This window comes from Colletotrichum navitas (genome assembly GCF_030913465.1).
Source record: "Colletotrichum navitas strain CBS 125086 chromosome Unknown LY79scaffold_25, whole genome shotgun sequence".
Taxonomy (NCBI): Eukaryota; Fungi; Ascomycota; class Sordariomycetes; order Glomerellales; family Glomerellaceae; genus Colletotrichum; species Colletotrichum navitas.
Window position 1 is genome coordinate 320,967 of NW_026850571.1, and position 24,390 is coordinate 345,356.

The 24,390-nt window shown below is 58.1% G+C and overlaps 8 protein-coding genes and 1 non-coding gene across 9 annotated transcripts; 6 read left to right on the forward strand and 3 right to left on the reverse strand.

Moving 5' to 3' along the window:
* Window positions 1-1,476: 1,476 nt before the first annotated feature.
* LY79DRAFT_514233 (pyridoxine biosynthesis protein) lies at window positions 1,477-2,418 on the forward strand (the record flags this gene model as incomplete). Its single annotated transcript, XM_060554583.1, has 1 exon — window positions 1,477-2,418. One exon carries the CDS (start codon window positions 1,477-1,479, stop codon window positions 2,416-2,418), a length of 942 nt encoding a protein of 313 aa, XP_060414796.1.
* Window positions 2,419-3,008: 590 nt separating this feature from the next.
* Window positions 3,009-3,113, forward strand: LY79DRAFT_t109. Its single transcript has one exon. It is a non-coding gene; the product is annotated as a tRNA-Phe (tRNA).
* A 1,387-nt stretch (window positions 3,114-4,500) lies between these two features.
* On the reverse strand, window positions 4,501-5,715 carry LY79DRAFT_514206 (uncharacterized protein; the record flags this gene model as incomplete). Its single annotated transcript, XM_060554577.1, has 1 exon — window positions 4,501-5,715. The coding sequence occupies one exon, from the start codon at window positions 5,713-5,715 to the stop codon at window positions 4,501-4,503; it is 1,215 nt and encodes a 404-aa protein (XP_060414797.1).
* Window positions 5,716-5,955: 240 nt separating this feature from the next.
* On the forward strand, window positions 5,956-8,056 carry LY79DRAFT_631081 (WD domain-containing protein). Its single transcript, XM_060562174.1, has 2 exons — window positions 5,956-6,909; window positions 6,967-8,056. Exons 1-2 carry the CDS (start codon window positions 6,378-6,380, stop codon window positions 7,980-7,982), a joined length of 1,548 nt encoding a protein of 515 aa, XP_060414798.1. The 5' UTR covers window positions 5,956-6,377; the 3' UTR covers window positions 7,983-8,056.
* Window positions 8,057-9,183: 1,127 nt separating this feature from the next.
* LY79DRAFT_669320 (uncharacterized protein) lies at window positions 9,184-9,799 on the reverse strand (the record flags this gene model as incomplete). Its single annotated transcript, XM_060563626.1, has 2 exons — window positions 9,184-9,727; window positions 9,795-9,799. 2 exons carry the CDS (start codon window positions 9,797-9,799, stop codon window positions 9,184-9,186), a joined length of 549 nt encoding a protein of 182 aa, XP_060414799.1.
* A 3,078-nt stretch (window positions 9,800-12,877) lies between these two features.
* On the forward strand, window positions 12,878-17,870 carry LY79DRAFT_180063 (glycosyltransferase family 28 domain-containing protein). The gene is made up of 4 exons (XM_060551294.1): window positions 12,878-13,904; window positions 14,017-14,114; window positions 14,174-17,380; window positions 17,477-17,870. The coding sequence occupies exons 1-4, from the start codon at window positions 13,025-13,027 to the stop codon at window positions 17,759-17,761; spliced, it is 4,470 nt and encodes a 1,489-aa protein (XP_060414800.1). The 5' UTR covers window positions 12,878-13,024; the 3' UTR covers window positions 17,762-17,870.
* A 33-nt stretch (window positions 17,871-17,903) lies between these two features.
* On the reverse strand, window positions 17,904-18,810 carry LY79DRAFT_180173 (uncharacterized protein). The gene is made up of 2 exons (XM_060551296.1): window positions 18,154-18,810; window positions 17,904-18,018 (listed from the first exon to the last, which is right to left on the reverse strand). Exon 1 carries the CDS (start codon window positions 18,652-18,654, stop codon window positions 18,181-18,183), a length of 474 nt encoding a protein of 157 aa, XP_060414801.1. The 5' UTR covers window positions 18,655-18,810; the 3' UTR covers window positions 17,904-18,018; window positions 18,154-18,180.
* Window positions 18,811-20,473, forward strand: LY79DRAFT_180103 (uncharacterized protein). The gene has a single exon (XM_060551295.1). The coding sequence runs from the start codon at window positions 18,968-18,970 to the stop codon at window positions 19,997-19,999; it is 1,032 nt and encodes a 343-aa protein (XP_060414802.1). The 5' UTR covers window positions 18,811-18,967; the 3' UTR covers window positions 20,000-20,473.
* A 475-nt stretch (window positions 20,474-20,948) lies between these two features.
* On the forward strand, window positions 20,949-23,543 carry LY79DRAFT_514334 (FCP1-like phosphatase; the record flags this gene model as incomplete). The annotated part of the gene is made up of 1 exon (XM_060554597.1): window positions 20,949-23,543. The coding sequence occupies one exon, from the start codon at window positions 20,949-20,951 to the stop codon at window positions 23,541-23,543; it is 2,595 nt and encodes an 864-aa protein (XP_060414803.1).
* Window positions 23,544-24,390: the final 847 nt, after the last annotated feature.

The window sequence follows — 24,390 nt, forward strand, 5'->3', positions numbered from 1 at the left end:
CTTTAGGTTCGAGGGAAAGATTCGTTGGAAATTACACTTGTTACGGTTGAGTCATTCACACCCGTGTGGCACATTAACAAGGTTCCAAACTGCTTGAACAGGGCGTGGGCGTGACAAGCCTTGGCTATGGAGGTTCGTGGTATACCCTTGCTCTTCGATCTGGGCGCGCTTGTTGTTAGTCGGTGTGTCGACGAAGGGCGGAACAACGAGACTCGGAAAGGCGGCCGAGGAGAAAGCCATACAAGGGGCTGAAGAACCGGTCTACACTACCGTTAACATGCTGCAGAGTCAAAGATCTGACCCGATAGTGTGTGACATGTCATAGTATTTGACACCCTCTAGCGCGGAAGAGCCAGGGCGGTAGGCGGCGCGATGGAGTTGGAGGCTCTCGGCTTAACATCCGATGGCAACCGCCCGTCGCCCGCCCCCCTCGAGTACATAGTATACAGAGTACTGTACTCCGTAGTATGTATGTAATGGACCTTCGCCGCCGTTCGGAGTTGACATGTCGGACCAAACATGCATAACAAACATGCTCACTCAAGCCGGCCCTCATCCACTGCCCCCCTCCCCCCCTTCATCAGTAGATCGGAGATCCACCTGCGGCTTATGCTCTTGTACGATGTACATGGCATGCGAGGACGCGCACAGCACCGTAGTATATAGTCCGTCGTCTCATCAGATACTCGGCCATGTAGAACTACCTACAAACACCGGTGCGGGGGCCGCTAACTACGGCTGGGCTTGGGACTTGGGGGCATGGACACTGGAGGCATACTACGTAAGCTTCGATGACACTGCCATTCCGTGAAGGTTCGGAGTAACCGTATCTTGCCTTTCCGAGGTCGGTCAGCCCGCTGCCCATCACCATTCACCAGCCAACCCTCCGTCCCGTGTCTGTCACAAGGCGGGCGGCATGGCCCCTGGAGGTCCTCTTACGCCCAGGCGTCGCCGCCGAGTCGGCCTATGCATCTGTCTACCGGTACCTAGGTATGCCGAGGGTGGGTTGTCGACCGTCTCCCAGGCACAATCGTAATCTACTATACGCAGTAGGGGGTAATGCTGCGGTGAAGGGCAAAGGGGTCTCTCCCACCCGCGGGCACCAACGGGATGACTCGGTATAGCAAAAGTATAAAAATTTTCTCGTCCAATCTGTCGCTGCCGGCATCATAATCGAGTTGTCACCGTGGAAAAATAATACACTACTTATTAGTTGCCACTCCCCTTTGTGCGTTCCTCTCCTTCATCCCCTTTCCTCCGGGTTCCGCATACAAGAGACGTTGTCAGTGTAGACCTCCCCCCCCCTACCTCCCCCCCATCACGAAGCGGAGCATCCCGAATCCTCTTTTGCCCTTTTCGAGGCCTGCCTTTCTCTCTGATTGATCAGTAAAAGAAGAAAAAAAAAAGATAACCCTTTGGAGCTCACCAAGCCGTCTTATTCCCGGCCACCGCGACTCACTCAGCCCAAAAACAAACATGACCTTCGACGACGCAGCAGCCAAGGCCAACGGCACCAACGGCGATGCCGCCAAGACCTCGTTCGCCGTCAAGGCCGGGCTCGCGCAGATGCTCAAGGGCGGCGTCATCATGGACGTGACGGACGCGGCGCAGGCCCGCATCGCCGAGGAGGCCGGCGCCTGCGCCGTCATGGCCCTGGAGCGCGTCCCCGCCGACATCCGCAAGGACGGCGGCGTCGCCCGCATGTCGGACCCGGCCGTCATCAAGGAGATCCAGAACGCCGTCACGATCCCCGTCATGGCCAAGGCCCGCATCGGCCACTTTGTCGAGTGCCAGATCCTCGAGGCGCTCGGCGTCGACTACATCGACGAGAGCGAGGTGCTCACGCCCGCCGACAAGGTCTACCACGTCGAGAAGGCCGGCTTCAAGGCCCCCTTCGTCTGCGGCTGCCGGAACCTCGGCGAGGCCCTGCGCAGGATCGCCGAGGGCGCCGCCATGATCCGCACCAAGGGCGAGGCCGGCACCGGCGACGTCGTCGAGGCCGTCACCCACGTCAAGACCGTCACCGGCGACATCGCGCGCGCCAAGGCCGTCCTCGAGACCGAGGGCGTCATCGGCATCCGCGCCATGGCCCGCGAGATCGGCGTCGACCCCGCCCTGCTCCAGCAGACCGCCGAGCTGGGCCGTCTCCCCGTCGTCAACTTCGCCGCCGGCGGCGTCGCCACCCCCGCCGACGCCGCGCTCATGATGCAGCTCGGCTGCGACGGCGTCTTCGTCGGCAGCGGCATCTTCAAGTCGGGCGACCCGGCGAAGCGCGCCAAAGCCATCGTGAGGGCGACGACCCACTACAAGGACGCCAAGGTGCTCGCCGAATGCAGCGAGGGCCTCGGTGAGGCCATGGTCGGCATCAACTGCGACAGCCTGAAGCCCGATGAGAAGCTTGCCACCCGCGGGTGGTAAACGGAGGGGAGGAGATGCCGACGTTGTTTGCCGCCATCGAGCGGGCTTGGACCGAATGGGAGGCAACGCATACACCCGATGGCTTATGCGTCTGTGTGTGTGTGTGTGTGTGTGTGTGTGTGTGTGTGATATTTGGGTGTTCACACGAGTCATGACTCTACGACATGGAAAAGCAGAATTCTCTGCACTTTCTTATTTTATTTTTTCATATTTATTTCCTTTCAACATAGGGCATCATGGCCACATCTCAGCCAGCGACCATGGGCGGGGGTATCATTTCCCCCACGGGGCATATCAGAAAGATGAAATGCGCATAGGAAAAAATGAAATTTACCTTATTTGAGGCTGAACTTTGCGAGGGCGATGTATCGTCTCAGACTCAAGAATGACTCGCGGACCGAAATCTTACGGCGTGATACACACGCCCTTGCCGGGCCTGTCGACACCGCCCTCATGACTTCTAATGACGTCTATATATGCGAGAGTCTCTTCATTGTATGCCGGCCGACCGTCACGATGGCCATCTGTATGATGCCGCGGGTCCGGGACTTGATAGTTGCTAGACTGGACGCCAAACCTCGAAGACGGCGGCGGACATAGCTCAGTTGGGAGAGCGTCAGACTGAAGTGGGTTTGAACCCTGGAAACTTCATTCAATCAATCTGAAGGTCGTGTGTTCAATCCACACTGGCCGCAACTTCACCTTTTGACGGTGAGACAGACTCAACTCACCTGCCAATTCTCACGATAATCATCAATCCAATCAATCATTCATTCAATCCCCTTCACCGTGTTTTGACTTTAACGTATCTTTTTTTGAAATACATCATGGATAAGTCGCACTGAAATTAGCAATTACTACTCACTGGTCTCTCTGTCTGGATGTTCTCTCTCTTTCCACTTTATTGTTTGAATCTCGGGTTTATCGTCATTGGCTCAACTCAATCCAACAGGATTGATTTCCCTTACTTGGAACATGGGATGTTGGAAGGATCCAGTCAGCCCTTCACACTTTTCTTCGCGCTGTCGATGATGAGACGAAACAGACTTAAGCTCAACTTGGTCGAACATGACACGATGAAGGCAAACACGTATCTCGCCGCGTCCTAACGCTCGCTACTCACGTATCGGGAGGAAGGGTAGGCATTCACATGAAGAGTGTGTTCTTTCTAGACAATTCACAAGGTGATCAAGACGAGTAGGGCTGACCCTGTAGAGTTCGGTTTGATGAGTACGAGGAAACGGCATCAACAGCTACAATGACCCCATGCGTGTGCGGCTTCTCGGAGCTTCACAGGGCTGAGGTGGCTCTGCTTGGTGCTGTGTGTGCCTTGACCAGTCAAAGATGCTACGTCTTGCCAACAACCGCCATGGCTTATTTCTTTCCTTGCCTCACGATCCAAGCTTTCAGCAGGGTCTGTCTGCCTTGGGCATCTGGAAGTGTTCTAAACAGCTCTGAAGCCAAGATGAAGAAGCTGTTTATCAGACCACTATGGCACGGCTCTCGAATCAATCAGATGGACAACGCATGGTATATAACCTCTGGGTCCAAGGATGGTCCAAGATTCGTTGTTTACAAACATTCGGCCTAGCCTGGGGGCCATCACAATCTGTATGTAATAGGACCGCCCCCTGCGACGGATTTGACTTTTGACTTTTCGACTTTTTTTTCCAAATCTGGAGCATCTGGGAACGAAAGAAAAACACAAAAAGACGGAGGGGGAAAAAAAACATCCGACATTCCAGGCCAGGGACAAAGCATTCAAGCTCGGTGGCTTGGGGTTCACCCAGAATGATTTGTGTTCGCGCGCGCCAGCTTACGGCTGCTGTGTCACCAGACATCGAGATGCTTCGGTAATGGTAGTATAACCGGGCGCCGGCTCGTCGTCGGTGTTTCGGCACCTCTCGCCAGCCAAAGGAGCCATGCGCCGGCGGCTGTATTCCCGATCCGTGAGAATCATGCTTGGTATGACCAGTGTTTAATAATACAAAAAATGTTACAGTATCTTTCTTGTACACAGCGCCGGTACGGCGGACAGCCCCTTTTCCTACATACACCCACCCCGGCGCAGCGCCAGAAATCCTAGTACCTCGCCTTGCCGTTCTGCTCCTTGACGTTGCGACGGACGCGCCGGCCGTATCGCTCGACGCGGGACTTGACGTCCAGGTTGTAGGCCGGCATGGCACCGATGGCCTTGGAGAAGATGCCCAGCTGGCCGCGGCGGAAGGAAGCCAGGGCCATCTCGATGGTGTCGACCAGGCGCAGCGTCTGCTCGTCGTAGGACAGCCCCGCAAACTGCATCTCGTCGAGCACGTCGAGCACGGCCTGCGTGTCGCCGTGGCGGTACCAAAAGATGGAGGCCAGCTCGTTGTAGAAGGGCGTCGAGACGCCGAGAACGTACGAGGCCAGGCCGAGCTCCTTGACGCGCGGCAGGACGTTGAGGGCTAGTGCGGACGACCGCGCGAAGGACTGGTCAAGGGTCTTCAGGCCCTGGAGAAGGTGCATCGAGTAGAGGGGGCCGTGGGACTCCATGGCGAGGGACGGCCCAGCCGCCGTCGTCGTGGCCGCCGCCTCCTTTTCGGCCCGCTTCGGCCTGCCATTGCCCTTCTTTGCCGTTTGCGGCGGTGGCTGCTGCACCTGCTGACTGTCCTCGGAAATGCCAAGCTTCGCGACCATGGAGAAAACGTCGCGTTCCAGAACGTCCCACACCTCGACATCGGTGTTGCATTGGTCCAGGAGGGCTTGCAGCCTAACGATCTCGTGGGTCCGGATCTCGTTGTGGGCGGCCTCTAGCCTCGCGGCTTGTTCCCTCTCGGCCTCGAGGCCCGCATCCGGATCGTGATGCTGCTCTTCCGTCGCGAAGGAGATGCGAGAGGAGGACGAGTCGTCGCCCGGGGCCTCGCGCAATTCCAAGGCCGCCTGGGCCGCACGTCGCAGGGAGCGGGGAAACTTGCTCAGGATGGCGTCGCGGGGTCCAGACTCGCCCTCCTGGTGGTCGGCCGCGGCGGCGTGGGGGTCTAGGCGGCCGCTGCGTTTCGCAATGTCGGCAAAGATGTTTTGGAAGATGAACTTCTCGGTCGGGGTGATTGTGGACTTTTCAGGGTTGTTGAGGCCGCTGGGGATGTCGGGCTGTTCGTTGGCCGGGCTGTCCCATTCGAAGGGGATGCTCTGCTCGCCGCGGGTTCTGGGGTAGGCATGGGGACGGGTTGCGGATGTCGAGAGAGACCGGAGAGCCGCGGAGGCCCTAAGGATCGTCCTCGTTTGGTAGAGGAAGGGTGTCAGCGTGGTAGCAGACATGGCGAGCTGGGGGCAATGCGTCGTCGGTTGAATTGAAGCCTTTTGTTTTTTTGCGATCGCCAGATGCTGGCGATGCTTTACCGCGCACCTTTTGGTATTCCCTACCCGGGGAACAAAATTTCTATTCCCTGTCGGTACGTACCGTACCAGGACACTGGATGAGCTATACATAGTAGGTAGGTATTAGGGACTTACCCGAGGAAGTCCCCTAACTAATCCCTCGCTGACGTAAACAATCTGACGTAATCCATCTTTAACCCCCGGCAAAGGACGAGACGCGTTGCGACGCGTTCTTTGGTCAATTAAATGTCCGTCGCGATCAATTGCAGGCCTCGATGTCGGTTACACGCTTGCTTGCGAGAACCCATCCATCAATCACTTCAGATTGTCGAAACCGCGTCACTTTGCAACTCCTCGCAACCGTGTCAGATCTTGTCATTGGCTCCGTATATCCTATACATATCCTATTCAACTCACGTAAAGAACGACGCCTCAGCATCTCACCCTCAACCGAGTCACCCACACCAAACCTGCGTGGCGCATTCAGCGAGATCGCCCACGGCAATCAGAGTTGCGAGTTTTTGGCTCGTGTTTCCCGCGTAACCTCGGATTGAAAGTGTTGCCAATCTCTTACCGCCAATCTCTTGTCGCCAATCGCAACCATGCCGATCAAGAAGAAGGAGGAGCCCGAGGAGGCCATCAGCGCCTTTGAGCGGATGCGCCGGGAAAACATCGCCAGGAACCAGAGCATCTTGAAAGACCTGGCACATACTTCAAACAAGATAATGCCTGCGAAGCCAAAAGCTGCTCCGAAACCCCGGTCCGCTCCTGTCAAGAGGGAGGCGGCAGCTGCCCCCACCGGCCCTGTCCGTCGCAGTGCCCGCGTCGCCGGGCTCGACGCCGATAACGAGACGCTCAAGCGCAAGTACGAGGTCGAGATCGAGGACCAAGCTGCCAAGGAAAAGGCCAAGAGGAAGCGTGTCGGTGGCACCCTCAGCCTGGGCGACATCGCCGTCGAGGGCAAAAAGTTCAACAAGGGCATCGATGGCCTGGGTTCTCTGGTGCCCCGCGGCGCCCAGCCCGGTGTGCCGACCTTTACCGACGAGGATATCGAGAACACGTCCGACAAGGACCTCAAGGACCTGAGGAGGAAGATGGGGAAGTTGGACCTCTACGACAAATGGATCCCCAACGGTAGGCCCATGTCCTCGTATCGCCCGCGGGACTCGCTCTTTGCTAACGTGCTTGTAGACATCAAGATCTGCCCTCAACGGATATATGCTTCGACCTTTCACCCCACCGAGGAAAAGCCGCTCATCTTCGCCGGCGACAAGGAGGGAGCCCTCGGCGTCTTCGACGCCTCGCAGGAGGGCCCTCCGGAGAGCAACGACGAGGACGACGGCCAAGAGGTCGAGTGGAAGGAGCCCGAGATTGGCGCCTACAAGATCCATTCCCGCACAATCACCACCATCATCGTCTCGCCTTTCGACCACCAGAAAGTGTTGACTTCATCGTACGACTCAACCATTCGTGTTCTCGACCTGGCCAAGGATATGTGCGTCCCTGTCTGGGAGCCCGCGGACAAGGAGGAGGATGTCCCGCTGTCGGCCATCGACGTCCCCCTCACAGACAAGGACCTCATCTACTTCTCGACCCTGGGCGGCGCTGTTGGCAAGGTAGACACGCGAGACCCCAAGGGATTTGAGACGTGGCAGCTATCGGATAACAAGATAGGCGGCTTCTCTCTGAATCCCCGGGAGCCGCACCTGCTGGCGACGGCCTCGCTCGACCGGACCGTCAAGATCTGGGACCTGCGCAACATCAAGGGCAAGGGCGACATGCGTTTCCCCGCAATGCTCTACGAGCACGACTCGAGGCTCTCCGTCTCCCACGCCTCCTGGAGCCCCGGCGGCCAGATCGCGACGTCGTCGTACGACGACACGATCAAGATTTACGACTGGGCGGACCGCGACGCCTGGGACAACAGCGGCATGGAGCCCAAGGAGGTCGTCAAGCACAACAACCAGACCGGCCGCTGGGTCACGATCCTCAAGCCGCAGTGGCATAGGAGGCCCAGGGACGGCATCCAAAAGTTCGTCATCGGCAACATGAACCGCTTCGTCGACGTCTACGCCGCCAACGGAGAGCAGCTAGCCCAGCTGGGCGGCGACGGCATTTCGGCCGTCCCTGCTGTCGCCCAGTTCCATCCCACGATGGACTGGGTCGCCGGCGGCACCGCCAGCGGGAAGCTCTGCTTGTGGATGTGAGCCCTCGTCGTCGGCCATCGACGTGTGGTCAGGAACGGCCTTGTGTAAACTTGCTTGGATATAGGGGAGGGGGGAGGAGGGGGAAGGGGGGGTGACAAAACCCGTTCTTTGGACACGAATGTTTGCAAGAGAGGGAGGGTTTTGTGTCCACTGATGAAAGGGGAGGGGGGGGTGGTTTCCCGTCGCCAACGGACGGATAGGGTTCATTGACTTGGCTTGTGCTTTTTGCGAGGCGTTTGGGGATCGGTTGGGCCAACTTCGCAGTGGTAGCCACCACGGACTCAAAAAAGCATGGTGGATGAGGTTGTAAAGGCGGCACGCACCTTGATCTATGGCTATCTCAAGACATGGCATGAACATGATGGCCAGCTCGATTGATGTTGAAGACAGGGTATGTCGAAGAGGCACGTTCGGGGGATATGGGGATCTTGCGGCGATGTACTGGGTCTCCTCCGTCTGGATACTGCATTGCTAGATGTCGATTCGGAGAGAAAATAATGAAGGCCGTATTTGGACAACAGCTTTGAGTGTCTTTGCAGTGCCTGTGCTGTGTTGACACATTTTCTAATCATCTGCCATCAACCTTGAACCCCCGTGCAGAGTCGACGGGTCGCAAACTGCCAGAAGGGACGTGATGAGCCCAAAGTGTTCTTCCTGTATGCCAGTTCTAGGGCCTTGAAGGGCGGCAGCCTGTAAGAAATCTTTTCCACAATGAGGCAGCGTGTATACAGGCCGCGCGGGTGGGTTGTGTGATCGGTCAACCATGTTCGTAGGTAGAAATAACGGGAGCATCACTCAAGCCCAGACAGCCAGTCGGCTCATATATGCTTGGTTTTTATTGTTATCTAAAGACAAGCAGGTCAGCCGCAACGTATTCTGTGAACCGTCGGATGCGGATAAGCCGCCATGTTTGTTGGTTAAATATATTTAATCCAATATCGGGGGTATTTGAGTTATGGCGATTCAACACATTTCTATTTATGCTTGATGTCAAATGTTGGAAATAATTCACAACGTCACAAACAATTCGTCAACAGCACTTTTTGCCCCTTCTTTTTAAATTTAAATTTATTCTATACACACTCATGATCATTACGGTTAACGAAAGAACTAGATAGAGTGAGAAAGGGGTAGGGGCAAAAGCAGATGTCCTCCCGTGGCCCTCATCACTTCGTCGGCTGGAAACTCGACATGGGCCACCTCAGACGACCCGGTAGGCGTCGTAAACGACGGTGGCCCCCAGCCTGGCGCCGCTGCCGACCCACATGGCGGTGTTGACGAGGTCCCGGTACCTCTCGTCGCCCGTCTCCATCCTCACGCTCAGGCGGAAGCTGTACTCGTCGGGCGCGACGGCGTCGGCCCGGGCGGGGTCGAACAGCCTCTCCATGACGTCTCTCGGCCCCGTCCGCCACCCGGTGGTCCGCACGGCGATGTGGGCGGGGGCGTCGTCGTCGGTCCTGAGCAGGTAGGACGTCTCGACGGCGGTGCTCAGGCTCTCGGCGACGACGAGCTGGCTGTCCTGCCCGCCGGGGACGACGGTGCCGGTGCCCCACCGGGCCGTGAAGACGCCGCCGGAGAAGGAGATCCAGTTCCGCTGGCCAAAGGGGCCAACGCCGACGGGGACCAGCGGGTCGAGGTCGACGACGATGCGGAAGTCGAGGGCGAGGGACGGGACGGGGAGGGGGAGGGCGGCGCGGGTGCGGTTCGGCGGGAGGTTGTCCTCGCCGAAGGGTGTTTCTTGGTCACTAGGGCGGCGACGTTAGCCGCGGCGACTGTTGGGTGGTCGATCAGCAGAACGAGATGGGTTTTTACCTCATGTTGGGCTAGTCCTTGCGGGAGGGGGGTCTCAAGCCGTACTGGCGAGGCCCGGAAGGGGAGGGGGAGGGGGAGGGAGGGGAGGAGGAAGAAGAAAAGGAGGTGCTCGGATGGCGTCTGTTCGGGCGAGCACGACGGTCGACGGGCACGAATGGCACTGTTGAGTTGGGTGCAGGTGCTAATGGGCTCGATGAGATGAGATGACACGAGACGAGACGAGACGATGCGAAGACGCGTTGAGTTTATAGACATCACCGAGGCCGAGAGGCGGCCGAGGGTCGATCTCCCCCTCCCCCTCATGTCGTGGTAGTTTCGAGCCCCGCCGCCCGGCAGTAGCTCTCGGCCATGTTAACCGGCACTTCGGGCCCGGACCTCGGGTTCGCGGCGGGGTCGAGCGCAACGGGTGACGTACAGCCCCGGAGCAATCATGGATGCTTGCATGCATGGGTTCAAACAAAGTTCTGGTACGGATCCCCGAACGAGCGGTAGGGGGCATCCATCACTCACGCCGAGTGAGGAATAAACAAGCAGGCTGCAGGCTGGGGTACACGGGGGACTGGAGATGAGTTGTCATGTATCGTGGCATTCTTTTATCTTGTCACCTTGAACCAGAGCCTCCCTAGTTGAAGGGTACTTGTTGACATGGAGCTACTCTGTCGATCCCGTCGATGTCAAATCAAGACATCTCGAGTCTCGGAAAGCACACGGTCAGGGGGGGTTGTTTCCCAGTGATGTTGCTGTGGGAAGTTTGTTTTATTCCATATTCAATCCTGGTCTTGTTTGTTTATTTATTTTTTCCCTCGTCTTCAACGAAACATATGGAGCTTTGGGCGCGACTCTCTCAACAAAAGAGGAGACTCTGGAAAGTGGACGGGGGGCTGATCTGGGATGGGATGGGATGGCCCGCCCCCCTCCCCACGATGCGATCTGATTTCAGGGCGAAAAGGTCGTCCGTCGTTTGCGGCGCCGACTGAGCTGATGTCATTCTTGGCTTTGATTCATTCGCCTTCTCTTCTTCTTCTTCTTCTTCTTCTTCGCTATCTTGGTTCAAGGAGACTGAAATCGGAAGGCAGCACGTTAGTTATTCATCCCAAAGTAGAGTGGTTGCTTCTCAACGGACGGATATCATAAGGGCCCCGGGGCTGTCTGTCACGCCGTGTCTGGTGATGAAGATGTGCGGCTCACATGGCAGTCGGTGCCTTGTTGTCGAGATCTTGTGATGGGACCCGGATGGCGCATTCTGGCGTCATGGGGTGGGCTTATCGATAAGAGGCACTATCAGTGACCAATGAAAGACATGGGCCAGAGATAAGACCCACATCGGTGCACCACCTTTCGGTAGGTACGTACATCGTTGGTCGGTACGTAAGGACGGACCCCCACAGTCGCTGCTACCTGCCGCCTGCCACCCTGTGCGTGCTGTCGCTGCGGGAGGGAAAAAAGAAAAGAAAAAGGAAAAAGGGTGGGAAAGAGTCAGACCAGCAGCATCTCCTTCCTCTACCCTAGGTACGGAGTATAGGTAGGTTAGTAGGTAGGTGCCTCGAGCTTACCTAAGGTATCTACATGTACCTAGGTACCCAAGTCCCTCTAACCCTTCCTTTTCTTCTCCTTTATCTCTTACTCCTCCGCCGCCAGTACTCACTCGGCATGCAATGCGTCGGTTTTCTCTTTTCTGCCGATTTCCAGGGACCACCTCTCCTCGCTGCTGCTGCCAGCCGGGCCTCACTCGCACCTTATCTGCCGCGTCCAATGAGATGAGAGCCGGGAGAGAAAGAAAGGGACCATGCGCGGACCCCTGGACATTTTGTACCTGTCGCCTGTCCACACTGTCTGTACTGTATGCACGTCTGTCTCTCCTGCCGTCACCTCATTTTGATCTGCAAGTACGGATAGAGGACGCTCAAGACATGTCATGGACTGGAGAGATCAGGACTGTTGGATTCTCAGAGGGGTATGTGCATGTGTATGCATCTGTGAGGGTGAATGATGGTAGAGGTGAGAGAGACACAAGGTATGTGTGTATGTATGAGTGTGTCTGATGCTCCCGGACTCTGGCGCAAACAGTCCAAAGGTGAGCACGACAATGAGTGGACTGGACTGCATGCACTTGACATGCATCTGACCCTGCCTGCCTGCTGTTTTGCTCATCCCGGCTCGTCCGAATCCCCAGGTTTCCCTCCCTTCTCTCTCTCTCTCTCTCTCTCTCTCTGTGTGTGTGTGTGTGTCCGTCCGTGTCTCCCTGTCTCTCTGTGTTTCCCTCCTCTCACTCTCACTTCACCCACTCACTCAATCACTCATTCTCTGCCTCGCCGGAAGTTGCTTTTTCCTATTCAAAGGTAGACCAAGTTACACCATCTATCAGGTACCTACCCACCTACCTACTCACCTACGTAACCTCAGCCATTCCATCATCTCTGCCTTACGGCAGCAGCCTGGTCGAGGACGAATCAATGTCCCGAGAACCTCCATCTTTTCCGACGTTTTGGTCTCACTCAATATCAAGCTTTCCTCTAATTCATTGATTGCAACCTGTTAATTTACCATTACCACCTATCGAGCCTACTGCAACCTACCTTACCTAGGTACCCGACCTTAATCGCCTAGTCCCTGAGCTTTGTCCGTCTGCCTACCTTTTCCTATTCGAGGTAACCTCCTCGGCCTTGCCTTTTGCTGCTCGCCTCGCCTTCGCCTCGCCTCGTCTTACATAACCCCCTTTTCAACTCGTTTGTACCAACCGATTCTTGCTTTTGCTCAAAGACACCGACCGATACCTACATACCTACACACCTACATAACATACCTGGGTACACGGTACCTGTCACCTGCTTCTGGCCGCAACAAACAAGTCTGTCTGCATCTTCATCCTCAAACAAACCCACGACAGTCCACCTCCCCCCCATATCGGCCGTTTGGCTTGCTTCCTTGTCCCCCATCCCGCAACTCTCCGGTCGACCTCGAAACCTTATCGCCGCCGCACGAATGAGCCCGCTCTAGCCAAACTCAACTCCCGCTCCGCCCCTCCGTCCGACTCATCCTCTTCCCACCCCTCCTCCTCTCTCCTCCACCTCTTGCGTCGCTCGGTCCTCCCCCCGAAAAAATAAACCTAGAATCCCAACGACTGCCGAGCTTGTCGAACCCGAACGAACCTCGCCCTTCACCCGCCGCCTAAGCCTTGAACGTACTGCCCGCTCAACCACCCCCGCCGACCCAGCGCAACCTCGATAGCCATGGCGACGCCAGGCCCCGCGGGTGCCGCGAGCGTCAGCTTCGGCGCAGACGACGAGGTCAAGAAGCGCGTCGGCAAGAAACTCGTCAAGAAGCGCTTCGAGACAAATGCCCCAGCCATCGAACTGCCCGAAAGGTTAAAGGAGGGCGACGATAGCAGGGAGGAGGACCTGGTCCCGACACAGGGCCCGCCCATGTTCATGAACATGAACCAGTCCATCTTCGGCCTCATCGCCGCCGCCGGCTCCCGTGTCGACTTCCACGACCGCTTCGAGTCCAGCGACGACGACAGCGGTGACGAACCCGATCACGACCGCCAACGCGACGCCCTCGACGACAAGAGCCGTGGTCTCGCCCATCTTCTCCATCGCAGGCAGCGCCGTCCCGACGCCCCCCAGCCCGACCTCTCCAAGACCACCGTCCTGAAAAAAGATTCCTCCTCCTTCTCCTCCAAGAGCGAAAAGCACCGCCGCAAGATCTCCGGCTCCAAGCTACTACGCTCCCTGCCCGCCCTCCCGCGCCTGCCGCGACACAAGTCCAAAAAGGAGAAATCCAATCTAAAATCTCCCTCCTCCGATGAAGTCACCCACCCCTTTGAAGCCCGCCCGTCCCAGCCCACCGACCATATAAGAGAGGAGGAGGAGGGGGAGGAAGAAGAAGAAGAAGAAGACGACGAGGATGGTCGAGGCCACCGCCTTGCCCCGGTCATGAGTAGGATGCTGGAAGCCAAAGCCGAGATGTCCGCTAGACCCAGCTTCGACATCGATCGCCTCTCCGCCGACCAGCTCACCTACAGCGATTCCGCCGAATCCAACTCGACCGCCCTGGCCCGTCGCCTGCAGGACATTTTCGAGTTTGACCACCCAGAGGCTGTTATAGAGGGTACGCCGCCCCCCCGGCCCCCCCCTTCCCTCTCCCCCCTTCCCTCTGCCCTCCCTTTTAACGCTGCCATGCGGTTCGCGCGCACGTGCATGCTGTAGCTGACATCCGACAGAATACCCGTGCTGGCTGCTCCAGAGCGTTCTCCTCCAGGGCTACATGTACATCACGGCGAAGCACATCTGCTTCTACGCTTACCTCCCCAAGAAGGCGGTACGTCATCGACCCTCCCTTGTCTCGCTTTGCAGGCACTCACTCACTAACCCGTGCAGCACGAGGTCGTCAAGTCGGGCTATCTGTCCAAGAGCGGCAAGCGCAATCCCAAATACAACCGATACTGGTTCCGCCTCAAGGGCGACGTTCTGGCATACTACAAGGACCCTTCCAACGTCTACTTTCCGAGCGGCCAGATCGACCTCCGCTACGGCATCTCGGCCAGCGTCAACGATAGGAACGACGGCCTTGGCTTCACCGTCGTCACCCATCACAGGACATACCACTTCAAGGCCGACAGCGCCCCCAGCGCCAAGGAATGGGTCAAGAGCCTGCAGAGGGTCATATTCCGATCCCACAACGAGGGCGACAGCGTCAAGATATCGCTGCCGATTGAGAACGTCATCGACATCGAGGACACCCAGATGCTCGAGTTCGCCGACACGTGCAAGATCCGCGTCATCGACAACGACGAGACGTACGCCATTGACGAGTACTTCTTCTCCTTCTTCAGCTTCGGCAAGGACGCCATCAACGTCCTCAAGATCCTTATCGAGGATGCCTCGTCCAGCGCCAGAGATGCGGCGAGGCTCAAGGCCACGCAGGAGCATGAGGAGAGGCAGCAGCAGCAGCAGCAGCAGCAGCAGCAGCAACCGGTGGCCGCCTCGGCGCGCAGTTCCACGAGCGTAAGCAGACGCCCCACGGCGCCGCTCAAGCTCAGAACCAACAAGCTTCCCGATGCCGTCAAGGCGACCCTTTCGCCCCTGTCTACCCACAGCCCCTCGACTCTCAGCCCGCGCGCCAGTATGGATGCCGCGCACGCCAGCTTTGACGCCTTTAGGGGTTTCCGTCGGAGAAGTCTGGACCTGTCGACCATCATCCGTGATTCCTCGCCCCGGCGCAGCTTCAGCGGTAACAGGCGCTCGATGAGCAGAAACCGACTGGACGAATCCCGCCATACGCCGCGCAACCAAGGTTCCACCGACTCATACGTACAGTCTTCCATGGAGGACCCGAGCTTTTCCGGGATGGTGGCCTCGTCGAGCGAAGATCCTTCAGCGAGCCAGATCCTGCGGCGCAGCGACGTCTTCCAAAACCCTACGATGCACCGTTCGGCCTCGGTCTCTCGCACGGAGCTGGAGAAGAACCAACAACGGGAACCCAGGAGCCCCCCCGCCCTGGCCGCCTACAGCGGGCAGCGTGCAGCGACCACCGGCTCCATCAACGACGGGGACAAGCCCCCGGCGACGCCGACCCTGCAGACCATCACGAAGATGGGTGCCTTCCCGTTGCAGCGCGTGGGCGCCTTTGCCGAGTACCTCAATAACACCGGCAGTAAGCTGGGCTCGATGCTTGCCACGGAGTCCATGGGCTATGTGGAAAAGGTGTCCGGCATGTGGCGAGGCGGTCGGAAGCACTATGACGCTCCGCCGGAAATCAAGACGGACGATGAGGACCTCTACGAGGATGCCGAGGGCAAGATCCAGACGTCCATGGATCGTTTCCGCGCGCACTTCGCGCTGCCCGAGACGGAGAAGCTTCAAGCGACCTACTTTGGCTACATTCTGCGTGTTCTGCCGCTGTACGGCAAGATCTACATCAGCGACAAGTCGTTCTGCTTCCGGAGCCTGCTACCGGGGACGAGAACGAAGCTCATCCTTCCTCTGAAAGACATTGAGAACGTGGACAAGGAGAAGGGTTTCCGGTTCGGCTACTCGGGCCTCGTGATTGTCATCCGAGGTCACGAGGAGGTCTTTTTCGAGTTCGGCCAGGCCGAGCTCAGAGACGACTGCGCCGTCACGCTGTTGCAGAGCTTGGAGACAACCCGCTATCTGAAGGAGACGGGAGACTTGGACATGGAAGAGAAGGAAGAAGAGGAGAACGCCATGGCCGAGCGCGACGCGTTAAAGGAGGCGCGCCAGGTCGAGGAGTTCCACGACCACGAGCTCCGCCTGCCAAAGGAGTGCGCAGGTGCCAGCGACGCCCCGACGATCCTGTTCGACGACCCCAAGGCTTCGTTCCTCAACTTCAAGCCGTCCCACTCGATGAAGATCACTTGCCTGACGATCGGCTCCAGAGGCGACGTCCAGCCCTACATTGCCCTGTGCAAGGGCCTGATCGCAGAGGGCCACAAGCCCCGCATCGCCACCCACGCCGAGTTCAAGGACTGGATCGAGGGCCACGGCATCGAGTTTGCCAAGGTCGACGGCGATCCCGGCGAGCTCATGCGGCTCTGCATCGAGAACGGCACCTTCACCTGGGCCTTCTTGAAGGAGGCGAATTCCATGTTCCGCGGCTGGCTGGACGAGCTGCTGGTGTCGGCTTGGGAGGCTTGCCAGGGCTCGGACCTCCTCATCGAGAGCCCCAGCGCCATGGCCGGCATTCACATTGCCGAGAAGCTCTCGATCCCCTACTTCAGAGCCTTCACCATGCCCTGGACCCGAACCAGAGCCTACCCCCACGCGTTTGTTATGCCCGAATACAAGATGGGCGGCGCGTACAACTACATGACCTACGTCATGTTTGACAACATTTTCTGGAAGGCCACTGCGCACCAAATCAACCGCTGGCGCAACAACACGCTCAAGCTGCCCAACACCAGCCTCGAGAAGATGCAGCCAAACAAGGTGCCGTTCCTCTACAACTTCTCCGAGTACGTCGTCGCACCGCCGCTGGACTTTTCGGACTGGATCCGCGTCACCGGGTACTGGTTCCTGGACGAGGGATCGGATTTCCGGCCGCCCAAGGAGCTCACCGACTTCATCGCCAAGGCGAGGGCGGACGAGAAGAAGCTCGTGTACGTCGGTTTCGGCTCCATCATCGTCAACGACACGGCCAAGATGACGCAAGAGGTCATCGACGCCGTTCTCAAGGCAGACGTCCGCTGCATCCTGTCCAAGGGCTGGTCGGACCGCGTAGCCAAGGCGGAGGACGCGGGGGGCGCGAAGAAGGACGAGCCGGTCATGCCGCCCGAGATCTTCGTCATCAAGAGCGCGCCGCACGACTGGCTGTTCTCGCAGATTGACGCAGCGGCGCACCACGGCGGATCCGGCACGACGGGCGCCAGCCTCAGGGCGGGCATACCCACCATCATCCGACCGTTCTTCGGCGACCAGTTCTTCTTTGGTGCTCGCGTGGAAGACATTGGTGTCGGCATCTGCTTGAAGAAGTGGGGGGCGGTTTCTTTTGCCCGCGCCCTCTGGGAGGCTACGCACAACGACCGCATGATAGTCAAGGCCCGCGTGCTCGGCGAGCAGATCCGCAGTGTAAGTCCAATGCCATCCAACTCCCTCCTCTCCTCCCCTCCCCTCCCCGGCGAAGACGTTTGTAGGTGGCGTGGCGTGCGCGCTGACACACGACAGGAACGAGGCGTGGAGAACGCCATCCAGTGCATCTACCGCGACATGGAGTACGCGACAAGCTTGATCAAGAGAAAGGCGGGCAAGCATGCGCACGCCGAAGAGTACGACGACGAGGAGGAGGCCGAGGAGAGCTGGACCTTTGTAGGAAGCGACGAGCCAGACCCGGACATGACGACCAAGAAACTGTCAGAGATGGGAGGGGTCCCCGGGTTGCCGGAGCCCAAGCCCATCGGCAACAGAGCGATGCGCATGTCGCCCTCGGCTTCGCAGCAGCAGGCAGTCTAGGAGACCGACGAGCAGCTGCTCCGGGAGGCGCCGGAGGACGGCAGGGGACGCGACCCAGATCCAGAGCCGGCATCCGAGGTGGATGACCTGGATTCCGACTGGGATGACTTTGGAGACTCGGAGACTTTAGTGGACTAAATGAATGGGTCATTTCGGTGAGCGAACGGGTGAGGCGTTTTTTTTTTTTCTTTTTTTCTTTTTTCAACGGCTTACAGGAAATGGGCGAGGGCTTTGCTCTTACACGCCGTGTCTTTTATCTGGATCGGAGTCAGCGGGTGGGCGAGGGGGAGTTGGCTTGGATGATGAGCCCCCGGGGAAGGGAAGTCTACGATGGGGTTTGTGGCGTGATCAGAAGGCACCAGGGACACGGAAGGACGGCGGGCGTTACCCACGGATAGAAGAGGACCATTAATGCTCGATCACGATGACTTTTGTTTTTGTTCTGGCGGGTGATGCATGGGAGAGGCTCGGGAGGCTGTAGAATATGGGACGATGGCCACATGACTGTATGACACTGGACGCCAACTCGGCCATGGCGTGGCAATGATGAGACTTTTCTCTTTCTTTTTCTTTTGTTTTTTTCTCTCTATTCCAAAAGATTTTTCTGAAGATACACGAAGAATGAATGCTGCCGTTATCTGTATGTGATGTGGCGTGGCGTGGCGACCAAGACTGATGGAAAGCAAAGGCGCCCCCGTGTCTACGGATCGTCTGCGGGCACAAACACGGCTGCTGCATGTTGGCCCGGTTGGATGTCTTGAATGCCCTCCCCCCCCCCCCACCGCCCTCGGGACCCCAGACTGTCGCAGCGGCCCACGGGGAAGGAGGATGGGGCGAGTGTGGTGGTTAATAAATAAAATCAGGAGAGGTCTGGAGAGAGGGTGATTGCTCATGTGAGAGGCCGCGTTCACGCCACTTTGTTTGTTGGACGGGGAAAAATGTTGGCTGACATGTCTTGTTTTTATTATTTTACTTTATGGCCAGACCACATACACACACACACACACACATACATCCATAGCTTGTTCCTAGGGACGCATGATGGACGGATGGGTAGGAAAGGTGTGCAAGTAAGTAGTATGAGGCAAAAGAGGCACGGCGGAGGAACGGGAACGTGGGGAAAGAGAGAGTGACTGACTGACTGAGTGAATGAGTGAGTGGGTGAGGGGAGTGAGGTAGTGAGTGAGTGAGTGAGTGAGTGAGTGGATGGGAATGACAAGGGGCGGGAAGAGGAAGAGCCAGCTGTCCCCCGGCTGGCGCCACTTGCCAGAGCCCGGAAAGGCGGCTGAGCAGGTACAAATAGGGCCTCTTATCCCACTCTTTCAGAAGGGGGAAGGCGCTGAGGTGACAGCAGTGGTTGACGGACACCACCCCCATCGCGTCGCATCGCCTCAAGTGTCTGTATTTGTACCTTTTTTCCTCTTCCCCCCCCCTTCACCGAGACAAATCGACTACACACACACGCGCTATACATACAAGACAGACTTGCAACAAATAATCAACCAACTCGACCACATCTGTGTAAAGCCAAAGCTGTGTACAGACAAACTGTGTACAAATACACATACACACACATACACAACAGGACCTCGACCTCGGTACCTCGTCCGGCCAAGAAAAGGTACTTACGCTACTCTACTCTACTCTACTTACTCACCTTGCTCTTTTGCCACGCCACGTCCCATCCATCACATCACATCGCATCAACAGTGCACAAACGGACGGCCACTGCCGGGAGAGGCGCAACCTAACCTGGCTCAAGCACCTGCCATCTCTCCCCTTTTACGTGTACATGTACGCTACACACACCATCTCACCTCCCTACCTAGTACCGTGTACACTCTCTACCCACACCGGGCCCACTATCTGCGGTGGTACTCAGTACACACCTATACCTACCTAGCACAAGCACACAGTACCTTCCCCCGGTATACCGGAATAACCACTCTCCGTGTCCCGGGATCCACCCGGAGCTTACCTGGTCTGTGCACCCGCCAGATCCAACCCCACTCCGTTCTGCCTGGGTTCCCCCGGTTGACTCGTCCTCACCGGGCCCGTCACCTTTGCCTTACCTTGCCTTTACCTCCCGTGTGCGTCACGGTTCGGCCCAGATCTGACACTCTCACTCACTCTCTCTCTCTCTCTCTCTCTCTCTCTCTCTCTCTCTCTCTCTCTCTCTCTCTCTCTCTCTCTCTCTCTCTCTCTCTCTCTCTCTCTCACTCTCGCATTCTCCACTAGCAGTTCCACTAAGTCCCCGAGCTCCAAAGCCTGCGCCTCCTCCTCCTCCTCCTCCTCCTCTTTCGCCCCCCTTCAATACGCCCGAGAACCGCAGCTGGAAACGTCGCCCTTACGCATCGCATCGCGTCAAGCCCTCCCTCTTCCCTCCTCAACCACCAGCACCACCAGCAGACACGGACAGACACAAGCTCACTCTATCGGTATTTTATTTCATTTCAGGAACTCGACTTTTCCCATCCAATTGCACCGTATCACCAAAAGTCAATTGCGCTCGAAAACCACCTGGGAGATAGATAAGATACCTATCTCTATCTGAGCTCGCATCGCAAACCCCCCCCCCCGTCCAACACCCCCCGTATCGTCTCGTCTCGTCCCGTACTTGGTCTCCACGCAACTCTACGGTACACGCGTCGGATTCTCGCCCATTTTCTTTCTCTTTTTTCCCTCTTTCCCAATCGCCAGCCACATCAACCAACGCAACCCTTTCCCTCTGGCAACCCCTGCACGCATCCTGTCCTCAACGCTACGCAACGCAACGCAACGACCCAGAGCTCTTCCTCCTGTTGCGTCCCTTTTCCTCCTTTCCTCGCTGTAGCTAGCTTCGGGGCAATGGGACTGGCCACCGTACCGGCACCTTCTCTGATCGTTACTGGGGGACTCTCATTACTAGGTTCGTCGCATCTCCCCTCCCTCTCTCTCTCCTCCGACCTTCGATATGTCACCAGACCTCTCGTCGCGTCTGTTGTCGCCTCTGCTGCTGCTGCTGCTGCTGCTGCTCTTGCCGTCGTCGCCGTCGCCGTCGCCGCCTCAACCCAACCCTCCCCTTTGCATCTCATCCATTTCTGTCTCTCACGCGTGCCCGCGCGTCTCGAAGCCCACGGCGCTGACCCATCTTCATCTTTTGTCGCGACAGACTTCTAGGCAATCCCTCCAGTAGCCTGCCATCACCATGGGCAAGCTACTCTCACTCGGCGCGAGGCTGCGCTACCCGATTACCGTTACGAAGCTACTCAAGAGCCCTGGCGATACCATCAAGAAGCAGGAAAGCATCCTGGAATACTCGTACAAGTCCATGCGCGAGTACGGCGACCCCATCGCCGGCGAAACTTGGCAAGAGGAGGTCACCACTATCGCCGGCTGGGATAGCCCCGCCGAGGGCACCCTCAAGGAATGGCGCCTCAAGGAGGGCATGACCCTCACGCGCGACGCCCCCTGTATGCTCGTCGAGGAGGCCTGCTCCCACGAGATCCAGTTCCAGGGCCTGTGTGCCATCTGCGGCAAGGACATGACCGAGGTCAACTGGGCCAGCGACCAGCGCGACACCCAGCGCGCCACCATAAACATGACCCACGACCAGACCGGCCTCATGGTCAGTGGCGACCTGGCCGCCCGCGCCGAGCACGAGACCCAGAAGCGCCTCCTGCGCCAGCGCAAGCTGAGCCTCGTCGTCGACCTCGACCAGACCATCATCCACGCCTGCATCGAGCCCACCGTCGGCGAGTGGATGGAGGACCCGTCCAATCCAAACTACCAGGCCGTCAAGGACGTCAAGAAGTTCCAGCTCAACGACGAGGGCCCTAGAGGAATGGTCACCTCGGGATGCTGGTACTACATCAAGATGCGGCCCGGCCTCGCCGAGTTCCTCGAAAAGGTCGCCGAGCTGTACGAGCTCCACGTCTACACCATGGGCACCCGCGCCTACGCCCTCAACATTGCCAAGATCGTCGACCCCCACCAGAAGCTGTTCGGCAACCGCGTCATCAGCCGTGACGAGAACGGCAGCATGATTTCAAAGAGCCTCCAGCGGCTGTTCCCCGTCAACACGAACATGGTCGTCATCATCGACGACAGAGCTGATGTCTGGCCGAGCAACCGACCCAACCTCATCAAGGTCGTGCCCTACGATTTCTTCAAAGGCATCGGCGATATCAACTCGAGCTTCCTCCCCAAGAGACAGGACATCCTACCCGCTCCGACACCCGAGCCCGAAGCGACGGCCGCGCCGGAAGCGCTCAAGCCTGTCGACGCCAGGCCCGAGGGTACGCAGCAGCAGCAGCAGCAGCAGCAGCAGCAGCAGCCGAACGGCAAGGTGTCAGCGCTGGACGAGCTTGTCAAGATGAGCAGCGGGGACGACAAGGTGCTGCAGGCGGCGCAGACCGGGGAGCAGGAGAAGCTGCTGGAGCAGCAGATCATGGAGAGGCCCCTCCTCCACATGCAGGAGGAGCTGGACAAGCAAGACGAGCAGAAGGGGAAGGCCACGCTAGACACGGAAGACGGCCCGCACATCATGACGGTGCAACACCGGTCTCAGGTTCTCCGCGACGACGATGCGGAGCTCGTCTACCTGCAACAACACCTTGCCGAGCTTCACCGCAAGTTCTACGAGGAGTACGATGAGAAGCGCGCTTCTATGCCGGCCCAGCCCGCTTCGCGCAACAAAAAGACGGGCGGCGGCGGCGGCGACGACAACATTGACCTCGCTGCGGTTCCGGATGTCGGTTTTGTCCTCGACACGATGAAGGCCTCGACGCTCCAAGGCACCACCATCGTGCTGTCCGGCCTGGTCCCGCTGGGCGTGGACGTTCTGCAGTCCGAGATTGGCATCCAGGCCATGAGCTTCGGCGCTCAAATATCCACAAAGGTGTCAAAGAAGGTCACCCACCTCGTCATATCCACGTCACGGCCGCGGACGCAAAAGGTCAGGCAGGCCGCCAAGATTCCGAGCATCAAGATTGTCAGCCAGAACTGGCTGACGGACTGCCTAAGCCAATGGCAACACGTCGACGAGACACCGTACCTCGTCGAGGTCCACCCGGCAGACCGACGCCACCATGCGGCTTCCGAGACGACGGATGCCGACACGGTGTCTGACGTGGACGACGACGACGACGACGATCTTTCTAGGCCGCATCTGACCATCATCGACGAAACAGGGGAGCACCGCATCCTCGAAGAAGACGACGACGCCTCGGACGAAGACGACGGCGACCAGGACGGGGACGAAGACAACCTGATGCCTGATTTCGAGGACGGCCAGACCAGCCCGATAGACGACCTCAAAACATTCGACTGGGAGGGCGTCGACGACGAGATGAAGGAGTTCCTCGGCAGCGACGACGACGACGACGACGACGACAGTTCGGACGCAGACACGGAGAGTCGCAGCGGCGACACCGAGGTTGGCGACGAGCCGCCGTCGTCCCAGGACTCGGCGAACGGGGTCACCGGCGGCGGCGGCGGCGGCGGCGGCACTAAAAGAAAAGCAATGGACGACGACACGGCGTCGGACGAAGGAGGGAGCGCGCTCTCCAAGAAACAGCGCGTGGCCAAGAGCCGCGGCGCCTCCAAGCTGAGCTCCGTCAGGACGCCCAACGCCGAAGACAACGAGTCGAGCAGCCTGCCCACCCCTCAAGTCACGGGCGACGAGGAGGACGTCTCGCTCGTGCCCGACAGCGCCGCAGCGGAAGGTGGCGACGACGACTTTGACGAGGACGATCTCGAGGCCGACCTCGAGGCCGAACTAGCGGCTGCCGGGGAGGACTAGTAGCAAAACTCCTCCCCGACGAGCCCAAACGCCGTCGTCGGTCCGTCCACAACTGCATGCATGTAAACGCAACTGGGCGGACGCGGTGGAGGGGGGTGGTTTTCTCGAAGGGGTCTTGGCAGTGGTGGAAAAGTTGGTTGGCTCTGGTTTGTTCGGTTTATACCCAGCCTTTCCGTTGGCGAAGCATGGCATGGAGTTGAGATGTGCAAATACTTTGTAGGGTTCATATGCTAGTATGGTTACTATTATTATTATCATTATTTCTTGGGAGGGGGGAATGGCGAACTAGACGATAAGATGTCGGATTGGACATGTTGTAAAGCCTAGAACCATGAGTTCATTCAGATGATCCCAAGTATGTGTGCGATCCCGTCAACGTGGTGACTTGTGTGGTGAGTACGGTTCCAGGTGTGTGCCGGTGTGTCCCGCCGTACCTTTCTCGGTGTGCTCGGCCAAAGTGGACCCGACGGTGTGTGTGTGTGTGTGTGTGTGTGTCCTTACATAAGCGGGCAGCCCAATTGAGCGAATCACCGTCGACGGGAAAACAATCACACCTCAGGCAACACCTTCCCAGTCCCTCCCAAAGCTTGAACCGCGAGAGCTCCTCGACGACGACAACGACGACGACAACGACGACGCCAATCGCGCACGCCCCCTTATTCGCTGCAGTCGAAGCGACGTCCCGATAATTCGAAAGGAAGAATTCGTCCTCCTCCCCCTCAATTGGACCCCCCCCCACCCCCCCAGCCGTCCCGACGGAGAGAAAGGGACCGAGAAAACAACAACCTTCACCTTTACAAAACCCGAGCGCAAGCCGACCGCGCTGGGTCGGTAGGAACGAATTGAG

Excerpts from the sequence above, each read along its gene's own strand:
- LY79DRAFT_631081 (XM_060562174.1), top strand. The coding sequence starts at position 6,378 with ATGCCGATCAAGAAGAAGGAGGAGCCCGAGGAGGCCATCAGCGCCTTT. Across the intron at positions 6,910-6,966 it reads CGACAAATGGATCCCCAACG|ACATCAAGATCTGCCCTCAA; the intron begins GTAGGCCCATGT and ends ACGTGCTTGTAG.
- LY79DRAFT_180063 (XM_060551294.1), top strand. The coding sequence starts at position 13,025 with ATGGCGACGCCAGGCCCCGCGGGTGCCGCGAGCGTCAGCTTCGGCGCA. Across the intron at positions 13,905-14,016 it reads CCCAGAGGCTGTTATAGAGG|AATACCCGTGCTGGCTGCTC; the intron begins GTACGCCGCCCC and ends GACATCCGACAG. Across the intron at positions 14,115-14,173 it reads CTTACCTCCCCAAGAAGGCG|CACGAGGTCGTCAAGTCGGG; the intron begins GTACGTCATCGA and ends TAACCCGTGCAG.
- LY79DRAFT_180173 (XM_060551296.1), bottom strand. The coding sequence starts at position 18,654 with ATGAGCAATCACCCTCTCTCCAGACCTCTCCTGATTTTATTTATTAAC.
- LY79DRAFT_180103 (XM_060551295.1), top strand. The coding sequence starts at position 18,968 with ATGGGAATGACAAGGGGCGGGAAGAGGAAGAGCCAGCTGTCCCCCGGC.